Here is a 13131-nt window from a genome sequence, read left to right as displayed (position 1 = left end):
ATGGTGGTGGCAGCATCATGCTGTGGGGATGTTTTTCAGCGGCAGGGACTGGGAGACTAGTCAGGATAGAGGGAAATATGAACAGAGCAACGTACAGAGAGATCCTTGATGAAAACCTGCTCCAGAGCGCTCAGGACCTCAGACTGGGGCGACGGTTCAACTTACAACAGGACAACGACTCTAAGTACACAGCCAAGACAACGCAAGAGGGGCTTTGGGACAAGTCTCTGAATGTCCTTGAGTGGCCCAGCCAGAGCCCGGACTTGAACCCGATCGAACATCTCTGGAGAGACCTGAAAATAGCTGTGCAGCAACGTTCCCCATCCAACCTGACAGAGCTTGAGAGGATCTGCAGAGAAGAATGGGAGAAACTCCCCAAATACAGGTGTACCAAGCATGTAGCATCATACCGAAGAAGACTCGAGGCTGTAATCGCTGCCAAATGTGCTTCAACAACGTACTGAGTAAAGGGTCTGAATACTTATCTAAATGTGATATTTCCGGGGGGGGGGGTTTGGGGGGCAGGAAAATATTTTAAAAAATGTATAATACCCCATAATGCTTTGTCATTATGAGGTATTGTGTGTAGATTGATGAGGGGGAAAAAACAATGTAATCAATTTTATATACTGATCTCTGATATATACAAGGGTCTTTGGTCCAATCCCAACTCGACCCCTAGATTATACATGCATTTGTAGAGATATGAGAGGATTTGACAAGTGTAAGCAATATGGTGAAACTTCTACCTAGACTATCAGAGGGCAATGTGGCGCAAATGCCATATTATTAACACCTGTCAAATAGTCTTAGATCTCCACAAGTGCATGGGGTGTAGGGTCTAGGGGTCGATTTTAGTGGTCCTCTGTAGCTCAGCTGGTAGAGCACGGCGCTTGTAACGCCAAGGTAGTGGGTTCGATCCCCGGGACCACCCATACACACAAAAAAAAAAATGTATGCACGCATGACTGTAAGTCGCTTTGGATAAAAGCGTCTGCTAAATGGCATATTATATATATATTATATATTTTGGATTGGGTTACTGTTCGGTCTCTGATGCATGTCAATGACGTAATTTTTGGCGCCGGAAAGGGAATGGTAAAGAGTGAGAGGGGGGTGGGATTTCTCTCATCTGCCTAACCGTTGTTTGCTTCACACAAAAATCTGAAAAACATCACCAAAGATTCCTTCCTAAAGCAAATGCGTAAAACGTTTACGGATAAAAGCTGAATTGTATATTAAAAAGGTAAAAATAAAGGTCCAGGAGATCGAGGTAAGAGAAAGATTTCACGAAGTCTTGCAGTCAACTTATTATCTAGCTTGATAGCTAGCTAGCTATGCTAACGTTAGCCAGATGCACTGTTGCTGCAATGATCTTGCCTAGTTTTCTAATTCAACATTGCCAGTCATTGAAAAGTAAATAATATAGCTAGCTAATATCAAATCGCAATTGTCTGTCCTTAATTTTGGATGTCTAATTTAACGTTTTAAACGTTTGGAAGAGCACACTTCTTGTCCGTCCATGTTCGGTCCTGGCTGCATCCCTTTCGGACATCGATCATGTTGTTGACAGCCAGCCGGCCTCCTACCGCTAATGACAATTTCACCCATTGATTTCGCTATCTAAGAATAGCAACGGCAACAACATACAGCAATATATAGCTTTAGCAGTTATGGCCAGATAATTTGTAGACTAGATTAGAACGTGATAACTAGGTAGGGGTCTATTGAGGTCAAATGTGTGATACTGAGAATAGAGATTTCTAGGTAATAAAATTGCTTTGCAATTGTTATTGTATATATTTTCATATAATACAAAAAAAGAATTATTTGACAGTACTGTAAGAAATTACAGTGCATGATTTGATTGACATCTGTGTTTTGTGCAGAGAGCATGGATGCAGGTGATGACCAGAACACGGGCTCTACCAATGGGAATGCTCCGTCTGCTGGGAACTCCCGCCCTCCCCAGATAGCCCACATGTCTCTGTATGAGAGGCAAGCTGTGCAGGTGAGTAAAAAAAAAAAAGCCTGCTGCATGATTCATTATCTTTGATAATAGGGCGACTGTCTGCACTGAATGTTGAACGACTAGCCTTGCCTAGGAATGACCAGTCAAGAAGAACATGTGCACACCGGAGGGTTGCTGGTATCAAATCCTAGATGCCATTGCCTGCTGTTGTGCCCTGGAGCAAGGCACTTAACCCCCCCACAACAACAGCTCCCAGGGCGCCCAGTGTCGCAGCCCCCCGCACCTCTCAAAAAAAAACCTGTATGTGTGTCTTTCGTAGTGGTTGGGTTAAAAGCGGAAGTCAAATTTCTGGGTGGACCTTGTGTGCATTTGAACAATAAACTGATCTTAATCTTAATGAATATGATGTTGATGATGGTGATGATTTGTACTCTCTAGGCCCTTCAGGCGCTGCAGAGACAGCCGAACGCAGCCCAATACTTCCAGCAGCTCATGCTGCAGCAGCAAATCAACAGTGCCCAGCAGCTTCACAACCTGGCTGCCGTGCAACAGGTAATAACACAATAATAACGGGTAACACAACAGCTAATAACACAATAACAGGTAACACAACAGGGAATAACACTAACAGGTAACACAAGCTAATAACACAATAATAACAGGTAATAATAACACAATAGCAGGTAACACAACAGGTAATAGCACTATTATACCATGGCATTGTTGAATACTTTTTTCTGATTGTCTTGAATGGCATTCTAGAGCATGTATTATTTCCCTATAACACACGGTAGAATTCAATGGCTATAGTTAATTCTTACATGTTCTGTTTAAGCTGCTTTTGAAAGCAAAAGTTGAATTGAAAACATTGGTATTGTTGAATTCGATGTTCATAGTAGCAAGCTAGGTATCCAGGCTCTGTCGTAGCCGGCCGCGACCGGGAGACCCATGGGGCGGCGCACAATTGGCACAGCGTCGTCCAGGGTAGGGGAGGGAATGGCCGGCAGGGATGTAGCTCAGTTGGTAGAGCATGGCGTTTGCAACGCCAGGGTTGTGGGTACAATTCCCACGGGGGGGCAGTATGAAAAAAAAATATATATATATAAAAATAAAATAAAAGAATGTATGCACTCACTAACTGTAAGTCGCTCTGGATAAGAGCGTCTGCTAAATGACTAAAATGTAAAATGTAAAATGTATGATGTTTTGGTTAGCTAAACTAGCAAGTCTGTTTGTTTGTTTACTAAGGCAACAACTGTAGCTATCTAGTAAACTTGCTAGCTACTTCAGTTGATGTTGAACACATTTCTACCGGCAAATGTGTTCAATTATAGCCATGGTAAAAAATGAATAATCAACTCGGGACTTTGCGTTCTCTGGAAAATAATGCAACTCCATGGAAGGTCAGTTCCACTTCGCTAGCGCGTCATGGAACACACCTACCACGTCATTAACTATTTTCCATAGAACGCATAGCCCCTCATTAATTATCCCTTACATACCTCTTTCATTTTGTTTCTCTATCAGGCCACCCTTGCTGCTAGTCGCCAGTCCAACTCTCCCAACCACAGTGTGTCCCAAGCAACCACCACTGTAAGTTTCCCAGTCAATAATTGAAATAAATGTGGCAAGCACTGTTATCCATGTGATTCCTTAATTGCAGTTTCTTAGCTTTCTTTGAGATTCCTGGCATATGGCAGCATCAACATTTTCCCTCTTGTCACAGGTCAATCTGAGCACCACCTCTGGGGGAGGGACCATGACCAATCCCCGCCCCCTCGGCCCTGCCACATCAGTGACATCATCAGCTCTCAGCCAATCAGTGCTGCTGGGTGGGAACTCAGCAGGACAGGGCCAGATGTACCTGAGAGTGAGTTGAACAAGGAGAAGACAGATTTTTGGACAGTTGAGAAGGAGCCTCCCTGTGTTGACCATTAACCTCTTTATATTCAATGACCTCTGACCTATGAGCCCACAGGTCAACCGCTCCCTCAGGGCACCCCTCGCAGCCTCCCAGCTCATCTTCATGCCTGGTGGCACAGCAACGGCTGCTGTAGCGACAGTTGCACAGCAACAGCCACAGCCGCAGCAACAACAGCAGCAACAGGAAGTCCCTCTCACCTCCAATGCCCAATCAGACAATGACCAGGTAGTGACCACTTCCTATTGTGAGCAGCGATTTTTCAGTCTACAGATTTTGCACAGATAATATTGTTTCTAATTATTTGCCTTATTTTGTGTCTCCCTCTTCGTTCTCTCTCAGGTGCAGAACCTGGCTCTCCACTGTATCGCCACTCCCAGAGTGGCCGCGGTGAAGACTGAGTTTCCTGACAGGAAAGACGCAGGTGAAAGGACTTATCTTTTCCTCCAATATGCAGACACAATTCTCTATTAATTTGTGTGCCACTAAATGCAAAGAACGGTCTGTCTCTCTCTCCAACTTTAAACATGCTTTATACTCTCTCTCCCTCTATCAGCCAACTATTCTCTTAGTCAACAACAACAACAGCATCCTCAGCAGCAACAGCAGCAGTTCTCTCAGAACACCCAGCAGCAGATACAACCCCAACAGCAACAAATGGCCACCAAACTGACTAACTACACTCATCCCACTGCCACCGGTCTCCCCAGTATGAATGTCAAGACTGGAAACCAGTTGCATATGGCCCCAACCGCTGTCGCCTCAGTTCCCACCTCCTCCTCCCCCTCTCCCACGCTCCCTCTCTCCCAGCTCCTCCTCTCCCCTTCAGGGCTTTGTCAGGCCCGGGCGGTAACCACGGTTACCCCTGCTGCCACGGTGACGCACATCCTAGTCCCCACCTCCAACGTTCCTACCTCCTCTCAGGGCTACCCCATAGGTTCAGTCGCCCCTAAAACTAACGTCAACACCCAGACCTTGGTGGTGCAGCCACTGCAGCAGTCCAACACTAACATGGACAAGGTGAGCCACAGCTCTGGCCCTGTACACATACAGCCCAAAACCTCACAGGGTCACCGCTTACCTGTCCAGTTGCCCCCACGCCACCCTCCACCTATCCTCCCGGCCCCATCCAACAACTCCCAGCCCAACACAGGGGGCCACCACCCGCCCCATGTCCCAGTCCAGCTGGTGGGAGCCAGGCAGGGCTCAGTAGGAAACTCCCAGGCTTTGGCCCAGGCCCGAAGCTGCTGCCCCCAGGACAACGGCACCGCTACAGCCTCTACTGGAGGGAACACCATGGTAACCCTCTTACAAACGAAAAGAGTTGGGATGTGTGTGTGTGTGTGTGTGTGTGTGTTAATCAAAACTTGTCTCTTCCTGATGCATTAGGCAAAGCCTGCAATTGGCTCATTGAAGAGGAAGTCGGAAACTGATGCAACCAATGCGATGGCAGTCGAACCTTCCCAACTTTGCTGTCCACCAATGAGAGATTCTGCCCCTCCTCTATCTCCCGCCCCCACGTTGGACTCAGGTAAGATGTCTGAAGCTATACTGTATGTTCTTGTTTAGTTGAATTCTATCTAAGGTTGGCGATTGCTTGATACAAGGATTTAAGGTTAAGTTGTAAAACAGAGCACGACTCATATTTGGTAAATTCATGTTTGGTTTTTCTAATGAATAGTGGAAATTCCCAAACTCGGACATTTCACCAACACTCTTTTCTACCCTGTTTCCCTCACTTTCTCTCTATTCCTTTCTCCAGCTCCTAAAGCGGTGCCAGCCTTCTCCTCTCCCCCCACCCTGTCTCTGCCTCTGCCCCTGTCTCGGGGGGTGGGGGGTCAGGGAGACAGAGCCCCTCTGCCCCAGGCGGTGGTCAAACCTCAGGTCCTCACACACCTCATAGAGGGCTTTGTCATCCAGGAGGGAGCTGAGCCTTTCCCTGTGAGTTCACATACCTGGATGGCACCTACAGTGGGGGAAAAAAGTATTTAGTCAGCCACCAATTGTGCAAGTTCTCCCACTTAAAAAGATGAGAGGCCTGTAATTTTCATCATAGGTACACGTCAACTATGACAGACAAATTGACAAAAAAAAATCCAGAAAATCACATTGTAGGATTTTTCATGAATTTATTTGCAAATTATGGTGGAAAATAAGTATTTGGTCACCTACAAACAAGCAAGATTTCTGGCTCTCACAGACCTGTAACTTCTTCTTTAAGAGGCTCCTCTGTCCTCCACTCGTTACCTGTATTAATGGCACCTGTTTGAACTTGTTATCAGTATAAAAGACACCTGTCCACAACCTCAAACAGTCACACTCCAAACTCCACTATGGCCAAGACCAAAGAGCTGTCAAAGGACACCAGAAACAAAATTGTAGACCTCACTCGATCTGTGGCTCCATGCAAGATCTCACCCCGTGTGGTCAAAATGATCACAAGAACGGTGAGCAAAAATCCCAGAACCACACGGGGGGACCTAGTGAATGACCTGCAGAGAGCTGGGACCAAAGTAACAAAGCCTACCATCAGTAACACACTACGCCGCCAGGGACTCAAATCCTGCAGTGCCAGACGTGTCCCCCTGCTTAAGCCAGTACATGTCCAGGCCCGTCTGAAGTTTGCTAGAGTGCATTTGGATGATCCAGAAGAGGATTGGGAGAATGTCAGATGAAACCAAAATATAACTTTTTGGTAAAAACTCAACTCGTCGTGTTTGGAGGACAAAGAATGCTGAGTTGCATCCAAAGAACACCATACCTACTGTGAAGCATGGGGGTGGAAACATCATGCTTTGGGGCTGTTTTTCTGCAAAGGGACCAGGACGACTGATCCGTGTAAAGGAAAGAATGAATGGGGCCATGTATCGTGAGATTTTGATTGAAAACCTCCTTCCATCAGCAAGGGCATTGAAGATGAAACGTGGCTGGGTCTTTCAGCATGACAATGATCCCAAACACACCGCCCAGGCAACGAAGGAGTGGCTTCGTAAGAAGCATTTCAAGGTCCTGGAGTGGCCTAGCCAGTCTCCAGATCTCAACCCCATAGAAAATCTTTGGAGGGAGTTGAAAGTCTGTGTTGCCCAGCGACAGCCCCAAAACAGCACTGCTCTAGAGGAGATCTGCATGGAGGAATGGGCCAAAATACCAGCAACAGTGTGTGAAAACCTTGTGAAGACTTACAGAAAACGTTTGACCTGTGTCATTGCCAATAAAGGGTATATAACAAAGTATTGAGAAACTTTTGTTATTGACCAAATACTTATTTTCCACCATAATTTGCAAATAAATTCATAAAAAATACTACAATTTGATTTTCTGGATTTTTTTTTCTAATTTTGTCTGTCATAGTTGACGTGTACCTGTGATGAAAATTACAGGCCTCTCTCATCTTTTTAAGTGGGAGAACTTGCACAATTGGTGGCTGACTAAATACTTTTTTCCCCCACTGTAGCTACCTGCTTACCATGGATCAGGAGAGGATATTTGGTTTTGTTTGCACAGAACTTTGCTTTAGGGCCAGAACGTATCCTTCTCTAACACCCAAACGTGACATTGATTGACAGGTGACTGGGCCAGTGAAGGAGCCTCTAGCCATGGGTGTTCAACAGGCTGACAATGGAGGCCCTGCAGGTTAGTGCAGTGGTTCCCAACATGTTTCAGCTACTGTACCACCAACTGTACCCCTGAAGTACCCCCTTGTGCATTTTACCAGTAGCCCTATGGCCTCATGAGTCTTCTCAAGTACTCCCTGTGGATAGGCCAAGTATCCCTAGGGGTCCTAGGATCCCTGGTTGGGAACCACTGGGTTAGTGGGTGGTATATTGTCTACCTTCCTTAAAGAGTACACTCCATACCAGCTTATTTTGATTTGATTCTGCCTCTGATCCAGTTGTCTGTGAGATGTTGCAGGACTATAGCTTAATTCTGTACAGTAGTTGTCATCCCTAGCATAGGAGGCTGGTGGGAGGAGCTATAGGAGGACGGGCTCATTGTAATGTGTTTGACAACGTTCCATTAATTCCATTCCAGCCATTACAATGAGCCTGTCCTCCTATAGCTCCTCCCACCAGCCTCCTCTGATCCCTAGTCATCTCTGTACTAACAGTCTGACTCTCTCCTCTCCAGTGTTGAAGTGCGAGTACTGTGAGAGCTTTGCTCCAGCCAGTCAGTTTAGGGGCTCCAAGAGGTTCTGCTCCAAGACCTGCGCTAAGAGGTACCCTAGCCACCTCGCCTGTTTTCTCACTATATCACACACCTCTCTGACCAGAACAGGTCTACACTTTAAAGTCAGCACTGTTGACATCACTTTTTTGTCCTGGGTGCAGCCAACAGTATTGACTCCTTGTTGTTACCTGCTTTGTCCACTCTCCTCCAGATACAATGTGAGCTGCAGTCACCACTTCCAGGTCAGTAGGGGGCGAGCTTCTGCAAGGCCGCCTGGTCCTCCCGTTCCCCCAGACAGCATCGTCAGACGCAGGGGTCCTCGCAGGAGTAGCTCAGAGATCGCCTGCGCTAAAATAGCCGGCAGACATTTGCCTGTCAAGGAGGTAAAGTGGATTTTTCTGATCCATGAAAAGAGTGAATGTCCACTCAGAATAGAATGCAATACAACTTTTACTGTTGTTTACTCTCCTCTTGTTTCACGTTTGTTTCACGTTTGAATGGCACAAGTACAGTGAAATGCCTTACTAGCTCTAACCAACACTGCAGTGATCAATAACAATGTAATACTAAAAATAACAAGGTAGAACAAAAACACACAAGATAGAAAAATAAGAACACAATAAAGTAAGTAAGCATACTATACTGAACACAAATAGAAATGCAACATGTAAAGTGTTGGTTTCATGAGCTGAAATAAAATATCCCAGAAACGTTCCATACGCTCCAAAAAGCTTATTTCTCTCAAATTGTATGCACACATTTGTTTCTATCCCTGTTAGTGAGCATTTCTCCTTTGCCAAGATAATCCATCCACCTGACAGGTGTGGCATATCAAGAAGCTGATTAAACAGCATGATTATTACACAGGTGCACCTTGTGCTGGGGACAATAAAAGGCCACTCTAAAATGTGCAGTTTTGTCACACAACACAATGCCACAGATGTCACAGGTTTTGATGGAGTGTGCAATTGGCATGCCGATTGCAAAATTGTCCACCAGAGCTGTTGCCAGAGAATGTAATGTTCATTTCTCTACCATAAACCGCCTCCATCGTCGTTTTAGAGAATTTAGCAGGATGTCCAACCGGCCTCACAACCACAGACCACATGTATGGTGTCATGTGAGCGAGCGGTTAGCTGATGTCAACGTTGTGAACAGAGTGCTCAATGGTGGCGGTGGGGTTATGGTATGGGCAGGCATAAGCTATGGACAATGAACACAATTGTATTTTATCGATGGCAATTTGAATGCACAAAAATACCGTGACGAGCTCCTGAGGCCCATTGTGAGGCCCATTTTTTGGGGGGGAGGTATCTGTGACCAACATGCATATCTGTATTCCCAGTAGTGAAATCCATAGATTAGGGCCTAATTTATTTATTTAAATTGACCGATTTCCTCATATGAACTGTAATTCAGTAAAATCAATGAAATTGTTGCGTTTATATTTTTGTTCAGTATATATACAGTGGGGAAAAAAAGTATTTAGTCAGCCACCAATTGTGCAAGTTCTCCCACTTAAAAAGATGAGAGAGGCCTGTAATTTTCATCATAGGTAAACGTCAACTATGACAGACAAAAATAGAAAAAAAATCCAGAAAATCACATTGTAGGATTTTTTTATGAATTTATTGGCATATGATGGTGGAAAATAAGTATTTGGTCAATAACAAAAGTTTCTCAATACTTTGTTATATACCCTTTGTTGGCAATGACACAGGTCAAACGTTTTCTGTAAGTCTTCACAAGGTTTTCACACACTGTTGCTGGTATTTTGGCCCATTCCTCCATGCAGATCTCCTCTAGAGCAGTGATGTTTTGGGGCTGTCGCTGGGCAACACAGACTTTCAACTCCCTCCAAATATTTTCTATGGGGTTGAGATCTGGAGACTGGCTAGGCCACTCCAGGACCTTGAAATGCTTCTTACGAAGCCACTCCTTCGTTGCCCGGGCGGTGTGTTTGGGATCATTGTCATGCTGAAAGACCCAGCCACGTTTCATCTTCAATGCCCTTGCTGATGGAAGGAGGGTTTCACTCAAAATCTCACGATACATGGCCCCATTCATTCTTTCCTTTACACGGATCAGTCGTCCTGGTCCCTTTGCAGAAAAACAGCCCCAAAGCATGATGTTTCCAACCCCATGCTTCACAGTAGGTATGGTGTTCTTTGGATGCAACTCAGCATTCTTTGTCCTCCAAACATGACGAGTTGAGTTTTTACCAAAAAAGTTATATTTTGGTTTCATCTGACCATATGACATTCTCCCAATCCTCTTCTGGATCATCCAAATGCACTTCAGACGGGCCTGGACATGTACTGGCTTAAGCAGGGGGACACGTCTCGCACTGCAGGATTTGAGTCCCTGGCGGCGTAGTGTGTTACTGATGGTTGGCTTTGTTACTTTGGTCCCAGCTCTCAGCAGGTCATTCACTAGGTCCCCCCCGTGTGGTTCTGGGATTTTTGCTCACCGTTCTTGTGATCTTTTTGACCCCACGGGGTGAGATCTTGCATGGAGCCCCAGATCGAGGGAGATTATCAGTGGTCTTGTATGTCTTCCATTTCCTAATAATTGCTCCCACAGTTGATTTCTTCAAACCAAGCTGCTTACCTGTTGCAGATTCAGTCTTCCCAGCCTGGTGCAGGTCTACAATTTTGTTTTTGGTGTCCTTTGACAGCTCTTTGGTCTTGGCCATTGTGAAGTTTGGAGTGTGACTGTTTGAGGTTGTGGACAGGTGTCTTTTATACTGATAACAAGTTCAAACAGGTGCCATTAATACAGGTAACGAGTGGAGGACAGAGGAGCCTCTTAAAGAAGAAGTTACAGGTCTGTGAGAGCCAGAAATCTTGCTTGTTTGTAGGTGACCAAATACTTATTTTCCACCATAATTTGCAAATAAATTCATTAAAAATCCTACAATGGGATTTTCTGGATTTTTTTTTCTCAATTTGTCTGTCATAGTTGACGTGTACCTATGATGAAAATTACAGGCCTCTCTCATCTTTTTAAGTGGGAGAACTTGCACAATTGGTGGCTGACTAAATACTTTTTTGCCCCACTGTATATATATATATATATATATATGCAGGGTCAGTTCCATATTTAAAATGTGCAGGTATACATGTATGACGCTCTTCTCTCTATGATTGGCTGTAGTGTCGTTCTGAGTCCAGTCGCTCGGAGGATGTGTCCAGCTGTGACGGAGAGGAGGAGGAAGAAGATTCCCCATCACTCTCCCCTAGCTCCTCCCTCTCCTGCCCTAGGCCCGCCCACTGCGATCCCCATTTGGACGACTCGGCTCAAGGCAGCCTCCCATTGGACGAGGCCAACTTCCTGTCTGGGAGCCCCGCCCATTGGGGTGTGGAGGAGGTCTGCAAGTTCATCTCTTCACTACAAGGTCAGTACTTATTCATTAACAATCAATGAAGCAAACAATTTAATACAGAGTCTTCATAGTAGGGGAAACTATAATAATGGAACCAATGGCCAACTGGTCAATTAGATCAGGGTTTCCCAAACTCGGTCCTGGGTGCACGTTTTGGTTTTTGCCCTAGCACTACACAGCTGATTGAAATAATCAAAGCTTGATGATGAGTTGGTAATTTGAATCAGTTTTGTAGTGCTAGGGCAAAAACCAAAACGTGCACCCAGGGGGGTCCCCAGGACCGAGTTTGGGGAAACCCAGAATTAGGTTTGTACATAACCCATGCCAAAGTGTATTTTAGGTTGAGGTTCATTGCTAGTGAGCAGTCCCTTTCATAGTGTATTCACTCGCTCTCTCCTCCCCTCCCAGGTTGTGAGGAGCTGGCAGCCCAGTTCTTGTCCCAGGAGATTGACGGACAGGCCCTGCTGCTACTCAGAGAAGAACACCTCATCTCCACCATGAACATCAAACTAGGACCCGCCCTCAAGATCTGTGCCTCCATCAACAGCCTACGAGACTGACGGGGGAAGGGGGGAGGAGGAAGAAGAGAGGGGTTCAAATGAACTTCAAACTGGGACCCACACTAAAGACTTGTATTAGTGACATTCAAGCCTGAGACCAAGACTGAAAGGGAGAGGAAAATGGGGGTTAATTTTGATCATGAACATCAGTCATTTTAGAGACTAGATGAAGAGAAGGGGGTTGAATATAAGTAAGAGGAAGAGAAGGGGAAATCATTAGGATATGCTTTGACTTTCCTGGACATTGAATGTGCAAAAACATCTGTTAGTTATGAGTGAGTGGTGAGCATGGGCATCTGATAGTCTGTCTTTAGAGTGTTCATGTTTGTGTGGGTGAGTTGATGTATGTATGTATGTATGTATGTATGTATGTGTGTGTGTCTGTCAGTAGAAACATATACTCATGTGAGACTGCAAACGTGGTCACCTACAGTAACCATGGCTGGCTAGCTAGCTAGGACAGTTCAAGTTGCCTTTTTCTACATTTCAGCGGTGCTATAACCATAGTGTTATTATTGAAAATGGTCCATTTCACTTTCTTATTTTTTTTTTTTTACAAAGTAGATTTGTAATGTTAATGTAGATGTCAGTCCAGCCAGGCTCTAATCACCTGTATGAAAGGATATTAAAGAGCTTGAACAAATTGTTTTTTAATTTCACCAGATAGGACTCTGTTTTATAGCTTTGATCTTTTGTACTATAATCAAAGTTATTATTTTGGTGTGGGAGGAAGTTTTTCATGGAGAGGATGTAGTGAGTATATTAGTAACTGACTGAACTACCTGAATATGGGTATTTGTCCTGAGAGGGGAGATACTGTGTGTATGCAGTACTACCAATAAACACCTGTTACTGGAACGATGCTCGTTAGCTCTGAGTGTTGTTTGTATATGGCTGCTATAGACTCTCAGGGCTGTTCAACTCCGGTCCTGGAGGGCTGAAACACTTCTGTTTTTTGTTTCTACCTGGTAGTTAATTGCACTCACCTGGTGTCCCAGGTCTGAACCAGTCCCTTATTAGGAGAGGATGAAAACTAGACATGTTTCAGCCCTCTGGGACTGGAATTACACTGAACAAAAATATTAACACAACATGTAAAGTCTTGGTCCCATGTTTCATGAGCTGA

The 13131-nt window shown here is 45.0% G+C and overlaps 1 protein-coding gene across 2 annotated transcripts; it reads left to right on the top strand.

The window, feature by feature from the left end:
• The first annotated feature begins 1106 nt into the window (after positions 1-1106).
• On the top strand, positions 1107-12863 carry LOC121586227 (polyhomeotic-like protein 1). Of its 2 annotated transcripts, none has more exons than XM_041902760.2 (15): positions 1107-1246; positions 1890-2011; positions 2411-2524; positions 3500-3565; positions 3699-3842; positions 3951-4121; positions 4236-4317; positions 4450-5192; positions 5283-5424; positions 5656-5834; positions 7460-7526; positions 8022-8109; positions 8272-8443; positions 11217-11457; positions 11854-12863. In XM_041902760.2, exons 2-15 carry the CDS (start codon positions 1895-1897, stop codon positions 12003-12005), a joined length of 2478 nt encoding a protein of 825 aa, XP_041758694.2. In that variant the 5' UTR covers positions 1107-1246; positions 1890-1894; the 3' UTR covers positions 12006-12863. The 2 variants fall into 2 exon arrangements, with proteins under 2 accessions (XP_041758694.2, XP_041758693.2); XM_041902759.2 differs by having other exon boundaries at positions 1107-1273.
• Positions 12864-13131: the final 268 nt, after the last annotated feature.

The sequence above is a fragment of the Coregonus clupeaformis genome, unplaced genomic scaffold, assembly GCF_020615455.1.
Source record: "Coregonus clupeaformis isolate EN_2021a unplaced genomic scaffold, ASM2061545v1 scaf0148, whole genome shotgun sequence".
Classification (NCBI taxonomy): Eukaryota; Metazoa; Chordata; class Actinopteri; order Salmoniformes; family Salmonidae; genus Coregonus; species Coregonus clupeaformis.
The sequence above is the reverse complement of the archived record's forward strand: the minus strand, read 5'-3'. Positions and strand labels throughout refer to the sequence as shown.

Bases quoted from the DNA above. Each gene is read 5' to 3' on its own strand.
- LOC121586227 (XM_041902760.2), top strand. From the start codon at position 1,895: ATGGATGCAGGTGATGACCAGAACACGGGCTCTACCAATGGGAATGCT. The intron at 2,012-2,410 runs GTGAGTAAAAAA...TGTACTCTCTAG, and splicing joins ATGAGAGGCAAGCTGTGCAG to GCCCTTCAGGCGCTGCAGAG. The intron at 3,843-3,950 runs GTGAGTTGAACA...ATGAGCCCACAG, and splicing joins AGGGCCAGATGTACCTGAGA to GTCAACCGCTCCCTCAGGGC.